This window comes from Candoia aspera, chromosome 3, assembly GCF_035149785.1.
Source record: "Candoia aspera isolate rCanAsp1 chromosome 3, rCanAsp1.hap2, whole genome shotgun sequence".
Classification (NCBI taxonomy): domain Eukaryota; kingdom Metazoa; phylum Chordata; class Lepidosauria; order Squamata; family Boidae; genus Candoia; species Candoia aspera.
In genome coordinates this window covers 161,386,599-161,398,329 of record NC_086155.1, presented here as the reverse complement: position 1 = coordinate 161,398,329, position 11,731 = coordinate 161,386,599, and the positions used below count along the sequence as shown (strand labels likewise).

The window sequence follows — 11,731 nt, the reverse complement described above, 5'->3', positions numbered from 1 at the left end:
GAGTCAGTGTTGACTCCTGGTGACTGCCCGGACAAGTCCCTACAGTTTTACTGAATCGAATAAATTTGAAGCATATTTTGCACTCAATATGTATTATTTTTATTTTTCAATATATAGCACTCATCCTGAAAATATTCACATAATGGTTTTCTAACGAAGTGTATTACTCTCGTATTTTATTTATTTTACCTGTTCCTTTATGTCCTGCAACTGCTGCTGCAATTTCTGTACATCAGCATTGACATTAGTATTATCCTTGTCCTTCTGCAGAACAGGAATGTTTCCACTTGCTAAAGAATGCAGGAATGCACAGAGGAGGAAATAATGACAGGCAATGATTGAATCTTCATCATCATCATCCAATGTTATTTAAAACATTCATCTAGCCTGCTAAATATATTTCCATTTGTGAATTTTAACAGCTTTTGTTAAAGTTGATAATTAAAAAAACACAAATACATGTATCCATCCTACATACAAATCTTCTGAATTCTAAACAGTACCTTCATAATTCAGCTTCGATGTGTGAATGTAAACATATTACTACAAAAAACCAACAATCTTCATAACTGAGTAGTTAAAGCAATAAGTATAAATCTGTATTTTATGTATTTGTTAAATTTACATCTGTCTTTCTCGCAGGAGCTCAAGGCAGTCTACATAGTGCTTCCTCCTCTCTTTTTCCCCTACGGCCACATCCTGTGGGGTAGGTCGAGCTGAGAGAGAATGATTGGTCCGAAGTTACCCAGTGAGCTTCTGTAACTAAAGATGGATTTGAACCTGGGTCTCACCAGTACCAGTCCAACTTCTTAACTACTACACTATACTGGCATCATCTTCCAATCTTTAGAAGATATCACAACTTGGGAAATGATACATAAACAAGCAGTTTATGCGTTTCCCTCGTGATAAAAGGCTGAAGGATGTGAAGCTCTATGTCCAAAGTGCTGGGGGCAAAAATGGAAACTCTGATGCCTTCATGCATTGCTTTTCAGTTTCTCAGAACTATCTGGATTAAGATTCAACAGGCCTTTGATCTGATCCATGGGTTTCTTACTGAAGCATGATGCATCAAGATCCAAATTCCAAAGACTTCTGGCTAAAACACTAATATGGTTGTGAATATCATGTATACAAAGTTATTAGGTAAAGGTAAAGGTTTCCCTTGACGTAAAGTCCAGTCGAATCCGACTCTAGGGGGCGGTGCTCATCTCCGTTTCTAAGCCTTGGAGCCGGCGTTGTCATAGACACTTCCGGGTCATGTGGCCAGCATGACGACACGGAACGCCGTTACCTTCCCGCCGAAGCGGTACCTATTGATCTACTCACATTTGCATGTTTTCGAACTGCTAGGTGAGCAGGAGCTGGGATTAACAACGGGAGCTCACCCCGCCGCGCGGTTTCGAACCGCCGACCTTCCGATCGACAGCTCAGCGGTTTAACCCGCAGCGCCACCGCACGTAAACAGCATTAATTAACTAGTCACACACACTGTAATTTACAGAACTGTAATTTTTTAGTAAGAAATATAGTAGCAACTGCCACTGTATTGTGCCACTTCTTGCATTCTTAAAACACTTAGACATTGCCTTCCAGGGAGATCCTTCTCCCACTAATGTATGTTACTGTACTCTCACAAAAAAATAGGCCATGTACTGCAGAGAAAATGTTTCTACTTCTGCCTTTATCCATTAAGACAGAGGGAGATCCCTAGGACATAGTGATATGAGGCTTTTTGAATTACCCTACTAGAGCAATAGATAGAAGAAAAAAGAAACGATTAGACAGGGGAAACAAGGATTTACTACAATAAATTTGAAGAATAATAAATAACTCACTAATGTCATCTATGGTATCTTCTGTACCTTTCCCACCACAACACATAATAAAAGGAACTCTTCGTTCTACCACTGCCCGACACTGAACACATTTTTTCATAAGGCTGGCACAATCTGCAAAAAAAAAAAAGTTTTAAGATTAGTAAATCTTAAACTTAAATTCAACTTTAATATATAGGAAAAAAATAAGTGAGACACAATCTTAGGCAGGTAACTGAAAATAAGGTTACTTCGTTGCCAAATATGGCAAACTCAAAAATCAGCTTTTATATGATAATTACCTAATGAAGTCAAATCAATTTAAATAACTTATTATATTACTCTTAAGAAACAACTGTTGGTATATTACTTACTTTCACAAGCACACATGTGTCCACAAGGCTGAAAGAGTACTGCAGCTTTTTTATCTGAGCATACAACACATTCTTCAATCTGTAAAAACAAAATTAGAGTAGCTTTATAGCATTTAGTTCTTCAACTAAATGTCTGTTAGCTTAATATCTATTCTGGGTGAAGTTGTAGGAAGACTTACTAAGATAACATCTGGTACATCGAAAGACAATCTTCCTGATGAATCAATATTATTTCTGCAAAGGTAACTTTGGAAGTTTCAAAAATGGTAAAGAGAGGATGGTCTGTTAGACACTGTATATTTTTATGCTTTAAAAAGTGCCTCATTGAAGACTCCTGAGTAAACTAAGCAGTAACTGAGTTAAGTGATGGATTGGTAACTACTGCAAGAAAATAAATCAGCTGACAGTGTTCAAAGCTAAGTAAGTTCCCCACATCCTACATAAGGGCCATCACTTTATAACTTGTTCATAACTTATTTGGAATTAGGAATAAACAGTGAGGCAAGTAAATCTGCAAATTACTGAGGAAAGAAAAAGAGCTCCAACATTTAAAATCCAATCTAGGTGAACTAACAACACACTGACAAATGTGATTCAACATTCATATATGTATACACATACACATCCCTGTATATCCTACTGTATATGTATAAACTTCATCTATATCTATTTACAGTGCCATGGATTGGGGCAAAAATATGCTGAGTTATAGACTGAAAAGCTGGCTCAGACAGTGTCTTGTGTTAAGAAAATCAACAAAAAGTGGATTTTCTGTGTAGCAGCTCTTAAAACGGTGAGCCTTCCACCACAAATTATATTTAGGAAAGGATGAAAATTACACTGTCAGTACTCTCTGTTTTTATAGTAATTGATGCTTAGGCCACAATGGAAAATCGAAAGGAATACTCTAGAGCTGGTAAAATGCAACACGTGATGAGGGTTGGAACATCTTTTCAATGAGGAAAGAGTACAGGTAGCCCTCACTTAATGATGGTAATTGGGACCAGCAACTCCGTCACTAAGTGACATGGTTGTAAAGTGCGACGTCACATGACTGCGCACTTACAACGGCAGTTGCAGCAGTTCCAGTTGCCATTGTTAGGCAAATTCCACATGGCCACAGTGTCCTGTGGTCACATGATCACCATTTGCAACCTCCTGCCAGCTTGGCTTCCACATTGACTTTGTTTGCCGGAAGCCGGCAGTGAAGGTCACAAATGTTGATCCCATGACTATGGGATGCTGCAATGTTGTAATTGTGAGCTGGTAGTCAAGCGCCCAAATCATGATCATATGACCAAGGGGATGCTGTGATGACTGCAACTATGTCATAAGTCCCCCTCATTCAACATCGTTGTAACTTTAAACAGTTGCTGAACAAGCGATCATTGAGGACTACCTGCGTAACATTTGGACTGTTTAATTTTATAAAATAGAAAAGAGATAATAGAAGTTTACAAAGTGTATATAGTATGCATATACTCTACAGATGATTTGTCTCTCTAAATATTTGAACTCAAGATCATCTCTTAAAATTTATGGCCATAATGTTCAGGACAGAAATTACTTCATATATTAATTTGCAAAATTTGCTGACTCAAGTTAGAGAGGTTTTATCTAACTTTAATTATTTTATATGAAAAATCAGAAAATCTGTAGAGGAAGATACATTTATCAAACTATTACAATTCATTATCACAACATGAAACTTCTAGATGTAGAGACACAACATCAGCAAAACCAAGAAATGATTATTGCCTTTGCTTAAAAAAGGAATCTGGTTGCCATTTTGAGCAATGGGATGCTGAACCAGATGCTCTGGTGTCACTAAATCCGGATTATACATCCTAGATTTAATAGAATACATTATGAAATAAGATTATGGGGAAAAATACTGTTGTAAAAATAAATTAATTCCTCCTGACAAAAGAGTCTAAACTGTGAGCAATTCGATTCTCAGGTCTTTGTTTATGCATTTACTGTATGTTTTGTTTTAAAATTAGAGCACTATACAGTATTTGACATACTGAAATGATGAAAAAAATTAAGCACACACCTTTGTTCTTGATTGAACATGCTCTTTGCAAATGAGGCATTTCTTGACTCTTGGTGAACAGAGGGAACAAGTAGCAATGTGCCCACATGGGCCAAATAGAGTATCTCTCTTCATATCAGAACATACCATACATTCTTCTAAGGTTTCTGAATCATTGTTGATCATAGAAGGACTTCGGGAACCAACCTGTCCACTAAACACAAGCCTACATTCAGACATTTATGTACGCACTGAATATAATATCCAAAATTAGGAGCATTATTAACATTTGTGATTATTTGTGTGACTACAAATTTAGGAGAATAACCATATGACCCTTCCTGACAATTTTACAGAAAGCATTTTAGAAGGTGATGGCTATGTCTGCAAATTTATCTACTGACTGGGAAGCACACCTTGGTGAGGCCAATAGGAATTTTCATCTCAGTGTAAACTAAGTTGTGGGCAACACCCGGCTCACTTAAAACAACCAAATCACTTTGAAGATACAACAGTAGATATAAACATAAAACTACACAGTGTCTATAAAACATCCTTGACTTGGTTAGAGAAGTAAATCATTTTCTGAGTTCCCACAACATATTTAATCATAAACTAACCAGAGACAATATGCTAAGGCATAGAAGCCTAACCTAGGTTCAAACTAATCAAGCTTAGTATGTTCTGTGAATGAAGCTGCTAGTTCCTTAACCCAACCAGTATGAAAACAAAAATATAAACTTAAAAGTATAATGAACAAAATATGATTTTTTTAAAAAAAGTAGAATTCAGTGCTGGTTAATGACCAAATTAAGATACAGCAGAACTGGCCTGTGGAGATTTTCCCCATTTAATTTATACACTAACCTCTCAATTTTGACAAGCTGTCGTAATTAAATGGACATGAGAAAACCTTAATTAATTTTAGCTCAGGTTAAAGTAAATCACTAACTGCCTAATCTATAGAAAATAGCAGACTATGTAGTAAAATGTAAGTGTAGTACTTTGTTATAATACAAACCTGACTTTTTCTTTATGGCATTTAGCCAATGCTTTACAGAGGCTAGGATCAGGACACAAGTCAAGGGGTGACTGACCCTTCTTGTTACGAATACCAAGGTCAGCTCCATTGGCTGCCAGGAAACAGGCAATAGATGCTGCACTTTTCTTCTCTGCTCCCTGAGTACCCAATCCCATTATCAACTGAAAGAAAGTAAACATGCAACTCATTTGAATTTTTATTCATGTACCTAAAAATACCTTAAAAGAGCAAATAAAATTGATTAGATGAGGGTATAATTACCATTAATAGATTTTAGCACAGGTAGTCCTCGAGTTACAACTGCATTTGGGACCAAGATTGCCATCACTAAGCAATGCAATCATAAAGTGTGACATCACGTGACCACGTTGTTTAACGGTGGCAATCCAGGCAGTCCTGGTTGTCATTGTTGTTGTAACCCAAGACACGTAGGTCATTAAATTGTTTTCAAGTAGTATTTACTTATTGGCACAATATCTTTAAATAATTGTTTTCAGAGAACAGAAAGCAGATCAAAGCAAAGAGAAAATGTAACAGAGAAAAAATAAATCAGTTTTCTTACTGTATTCTTGGAGGGCTCCCAAGCCGTATCTACCTTGCCCACATCTTGCATGTCTTGGAGCTGGCGAAGCTGTGACAAAGTATGATGGCGCAGGGCCTCATGCAGGGGGGTATCCCCATCTTTATCCTGAATATCCAATTTAGCTCCTGCACGAACTAGAAGCTGAGAAGAAATAAAAGTGTCGAGATTTTGAATCCTTTTTACAATAGAAATAGACTTATTAAAAACATCTGAATGTTAAAAACACCTCATAAGTTTAGCTGTTCAAGGCCATTACATCAGTTTCTACTTAATTATATTTTTTGCAGCTTATACTTTAAAATTTATTTTCATCTATTGCTATACTTGCTGAACATAACTTAGTAAATCATGGTTAAACGGTAAGCAGGTAACAATGGATATCCAAAAGAAAGTTGCTCGAACACACTGTTGTTGTAAATACATGAAAAATGAGCAAACTTGACCAATATAATTTTCAACAGATAATATGTTGGTATAATGGTATTATATGCAAAAACTCACATTCAAAAACATAAGCTTGAAAGTAGCAAAGGAAGAATATGAGAAGCAAATTTTAAGAATGGCAATGTGATATAACAAACATTGAACCTAACCTTTGTAAGAGGTATCTTGTAATCAAAAGTTGCAGTGTACAGTGATTTGATCAATATTCAAACCACTGCATTCCTCACCCCCTTGGTTTCCATTTCATCCAGTTCCTTCTCTCTAATAATTTAGTTCTTCATCTACTCTCATTTTCCATCCTCTTCTCTCTTATCTCCTTATCATTTTTCCCCACCCAATCACCATGTTGTGGTCATAGGGTAACAAAATTTACTTATATACTTCTCGTGCATGAAAGATTAAATCAGAAATAGAATAAATAGTCTGTGTTTGAATTCTGATCAATATTTAATATATTTAAAAATAACTTAAGCATGATGTATAAATGGAAAAGGAACCCATCATTTAAAGAGGCTACATTTCCTGTCAACTTGGTGGAAGGAAAATAGAGCATGAAAATGGGGAGAAAACCTCTTATTGTGTAATCCTTTTAGAAATACACTGCACTACAATAGCATAGTTGAGAAGTACATTCTTATGGTATATTACTATTACCTTACCCGCACTATTTGAGTATGCTGTCTTTCAACAGCAAGGTGCAGTGCAGTTTGTTGGTTTACATTCTGGATATCCAAGTTAGCATTGCCCTGAAAGAGAAATTCCAATTGTTACTCATTATAATAACTGAACTGAACTATCTAGGTACTCATGGAAGAAAGTATATGATAGCATAGTGAAAAAGATTAGACTACTTTCCCAAACTTCTACACTGCTAAAATCAACTGAAAAATCTATACATACATTTTAATTTTTGAAACTAAATTTTCATTTTATTTCTATTTTGCATTTATAAGTATTTTCCATGAATCAGTATTTGATATAGAAAGTTTATAAAATGTTTTCAAAATTTAAACAACAGAATTTGATCTGCTGAAATAGCTTAATATTTCTTACAGTACAGCCACTCCTCATTTAGCAGCTACCTCATTTAGCCACCATTCACAAATATGATGGTAATTTTAAAAAATCATTTGCTGACAATGTGTGCATTTACAACCCAATTCCAGCAGGGCCTGACAACAAAAGCCTTCAGTGTGAAACTGATTAAGGTCTGCTCAGTTTCAGGCTGCAGTGTGAGCAGGAGATTTCTAATCAACTAATTAAGGTCACAGCTTTATTAGTTGAGCTGAATTGAGCTTGTTAACTTGCAGTTAGCACTTTTTACAGAAGTGCTGTACTGGGGAGAGAAGCAGCTCAGCAAGAGAGAGCTTGTTTAAGCAATCTCTCTGCCCTGCAAGGGGGCAAAAACAGGGGAAACAAACAGATCAGACACAGGACACTGTATGAAAGAACTTTATCTAAATGAGATGGTAGCAACCAGTGATCTTTGTAGCATCTGTGTGTGTGTGTGTGTGTGTGTGTCACACATGTTCACTTAGTGACCATTTCATTTCTGATTTAAGGAACGGATTGTGGTTGCTAAACAAGAAGATGGTTTACTCAGTACTGAGACAATTTATGCATAGGAGTTCATAAGCTCCACATATTGGATGGTTATAACCAACTTACCTCTTTGGCCAGTTCAAACCTATTAGTTCAAACATTTAAAAAGCAACTTTCTGCTGGCTTAGGACAAAATATAGCTTCTGGATGAAAAGCTAATATAATAATAATAATATATTAAACTTGTATGCTGCCTGACTCTCAGTGACTCTGGGCAGCTCACAAAAATCAAAGAAAGAAATTACAATAAAATCAATAAAAGATCAAAGACAGCAAGTGCGATGGAGTGAGAGGTCTCACTCTCCCTTGCCAAATGCCTGGTGAAGAGCCAGGTCTTCATGGCTCTTCTAAACAACAGCAGGGTGGGGGCCATCCGAATCTCAGGGGGAACCTCATTTCAGAGGGCCAGCACTGCTACAGAGAAGGCACACTTTTTTTAAAATATAATTTTTATTAAGAATTCTAATTACAATAGTAAAAACTAATACAAACTAAGCTTAGAGAAAGAGAAGAGAATGGAAAGAAAGAATAAAAAGTTCAGGAAAAAAAGAAAAGAGAAAGAAAAGAAAGAATAAATAAATAAAAGGAAAAGAAATATATACAGAAGTGACTTCCAACCTTCATCACATCAAGCATAAACAAATTTAGTAACTCTTCATCCCCTATAATGTTAAACAGATATCTCTTCATCCCATATCCCATCCGTTATCTATAAGCAAATCCATAAAACATCAACTTTTCAATCCTGGTGTCAGCAAAAAGTTCATAAAGGATTGACAGAACATTGCAAAAAAAAAAAAAAGTCTTATTTTCATCTTGATCACATAAACCAACTTTATATTTCTTCCTTTTACTTCTAACAGTCTTAATCTTTAATTCAGTCAAATATTGTCATAGGATTTGATTTCTCTTCAATTCTTCTTTATCTTATTGCACAGATTTCTTCAAGGCTTTAACAAGCCTCTTTTGTAGATCCAGTAAGAAAACATTTTCCAGGTCATTCTCTTGGTTTATCATTTGTATTTCCCTTTTTAATTTTTTAAAACTTCAGCCAGTTTCTTTTATTATATCCAGTTCAATTTCACTACGTTATTTCCAACTGATATCTCTAATTAATTAAGCTCATTTATTTTTGTCTTCTAGAATATTAGCTAGCCACCTAATTAGTTAGCCATCCAATTTTATGACATTATTACACCCCATTCATTGTGTGTATCCAGTATGATAAGAAACCACTTATGAACAGTGTTCAAGTATGACTTTTTGATCCAGCTAAGTATCAACTAAATGGTCATGCCATCTAGATTACAATTAAGCAGTTTGCTAATCAGACTGTCATGGGATACTCTGTCATATGCTCTCCTTAAATTAAGATATATTATGCCTATAACATTCCCAAAATCTAAGCTGCCAGGCCAAAAATGAGATTAATTAATTTAGCAAGACTTCTTCTTAAATATGGCTTGATTTCTGGTAATTATTGCATTGTTTTCAAGGTATTTACAGATATTGATGTTAGATTGATTGGTCTAGCTCCCTGGATTCTCTTTCTTTCTGCAGTTATCTGGCATTTCATGCATACAGTTCCTTCAGTAACGTAAGATACAGTTTATCTGATCCTACAGATTTAAACTCATTCAAAATAAATAGCACTCTAACTCTTTTTCTACCAGTGTCAAGCTTCAATTCTATCCATTCATCTGGCTTTTCATACATGCTGTCTTGCTGCAGAAGAGCGAGCGAAGCTCCTACCAAGTGGCTCCGTTTTGTTACTTTGTCTTGGTTACTGGTTACTATTTTGCCATCATCCCAAGGCTAAAATAGCTGGTATACTGTTCTTTTTTCCTTTATTTTATTTTGAAGATAGTTGAACTTTATTTACTCATACATTCTTTTTGCTTAGATAAGCCAATGTAAACACCAAATAACTCTATCATTTTATTAGTTCTTCTACTTGCTTTAACCCAGATACTCTCTATAGTATTGCCAGGTTCATTTATTTCTGAGCAAGTATAAATACTTTTAATGTCTGAGCAAGTATGAATACTTTTTAACTACAGTGCAACTCCTTTCTTTGAATAAACTATATTTTTCAACTGTTCAACTCAGGAACCTATCCCACAAGGTTGATGGCTATACAAATTAGAAAAAAAATGGAATGATATGTGCATTTTCAATATTTCAATAAAATATCCAATATTGCATCTAGAAACTAAAAGATCAGATAATGGATGATATTAAAGCCCAGCTCCTGAAACTTGTGCTACTTCCATTGTGCTATCAGTGGAGAACCAGTGGTAGCACAGGCAAAACAGAGGTAAATTTCTCAATGATTAGTAACAAATACCTTTACTTGTATGTAGAAAATGGCGTGGAAGCCAATGTATGCACCTATTTTTAACAGATAATATTCTGGCATGAAACCAGTTAATAAGAGACTTTACCTGATGCACCAAAAGTTCTGCTACTTCTACATGATTATTAAGTGCTGCCAAATGCAAAGCAGTATATCCATCATCTTTTTTTTCATCTACAATCCATGGTCTTGGAAGCTTAGAGAGTAACACTCGCATTGCACTGAAACGGACAAAAATGTAGTGGATATCAGTATTAACGTGTAGTAGGAACCCAATCCACCATTCAAGTATAACATCCCAAAATTCAGTGATTAGATTGCCTGGAGTCTTTTTTATTATTGTTACTGAAAAACTTATTTTATATGAAATACTAACTGTTCTATTAAACCTTATCATAACAGTCTTTCTCAATGAAATATAAAAATACACAGACATTTATGACAGCTTATTTACCATGAGTGGGCAGCTTAGAAACCAGAGAAATAAATAAATAATTTTTAGTAATGGTATGCTTTGAAAATGGGAAGGAAGACTCTAAATTCAACACTGTCCTGAATCTTAATGTATTTTTCCTTTCTCTCCCTTCCCCCTTGCCTCAAGTATCATTACTTCATGTTTGAGAATTATGTTCATGCAGCTCATATACCACCTGCTATGCTTCAATCTACCATGCTGACACTACATACTTTCTTTCCCCTATTATATATGAATGGAATTTTGTATGGGAATTCATAGCAGCAATATGAAGTGTTGTACTTGTATGTAGCTTGGGGTGCCTGTGTATAGGATATGCATGTGTGTGTACTTACGTGTAGCTTGGAGCATGTGTATGTGTTTAATGGGAAAAGCAAAGTAGGCATTAAGCTAATCTTCCCCTCTTAAAAAGTCAATTTACCCTTCAAAACTATTCTTCTGTTTTAAAAAAACAGCTTCCAATGCTTCTAAGGCAGCTTCCAATGCTTCTAAGTTCCTTATTTCACCAGAATCCTTTTACGTTGATCAAAATGTAAGAGCCTAGAAGAACTAGGGACCAGAAAACACTGATGTAGTTTGCTATTTAAATATATTTATATCTAATCTCAGAAACATTTTTTCAAGGTAGTTTACATATCATTAAAACCCATATAATAGATTCACTAAAAAGGTTTTTGAAAGATAATAGTCTTTTTTTTTTTTTAAAAAAGAACAGTTAATAGAACAATAAACACAGTGGGGAGGGGAGAATCATATACCTACCACCTAATGTATCCATTCCATAGATGGAGTGCCATAGAAGAAACTCTTTCACTAGTAATCATTTAAATAATGAGAAAATGGGGATTGCTACACAGATTTATCAATGGAAGGTAGGCTTATGAAAAAATTACAAGTCTAGAGATACATCTAGATGTAAACTATTTGTTCTGGATGGATAGTTAAAGATAATTAACAGAGGGATCCAATAGCTTACACTCTCTCATGAGCAATGAACTACCAA

General features: G+C 35.2%; 1 protein-coding gene across 1 annotated transcript in view; it reads right to left on the bottom strand.

Annotated features, from left to right (window-relative positions):
• MIB1 (MIB E3 ubiquitin protein ligase 1) overlaps window positions 1–11,731 on the bottom strand; it is a 50,217-nt gene that overhangs the window by 3,591 nt on the left and 34,895 nt on the right. Inside the window, exons 13-20 of the mRNA XM_063299175.1 lie at window positions 10,342–10,474; window positions 6,955–7,041; window positions 5,831–5,992; window positions 5,248–5,429; window positions 4,248–4,440; window positions 2,192–2,270; window positions 1,839–1,952; window positions 190–290 (exon numbers count right to left, since the gene is read on the bottom strand). Coding sequence (XP_063155245.1) covers window positions 190–290; window positions 1,839–1,952; window positions 2,192–2,270; window positions 4,248–4,440; window positions 5,248–5,429; window positions 5,831–5,992; window positions 6,955–7,041; window positions 10,342–10,474 — 1,051 coding nt within the window. The remainder of the gene's footprint in view (window positions 1–189; window positions 291–1,838; window positions 1,953–2,191; window positions 2,271–4,247; window positions 4,441–5,247; window positions 5,430–5,830; window positions 5,993–6,954; window positions 7,042–10,341; window positions 10,475–11,731) is intronic.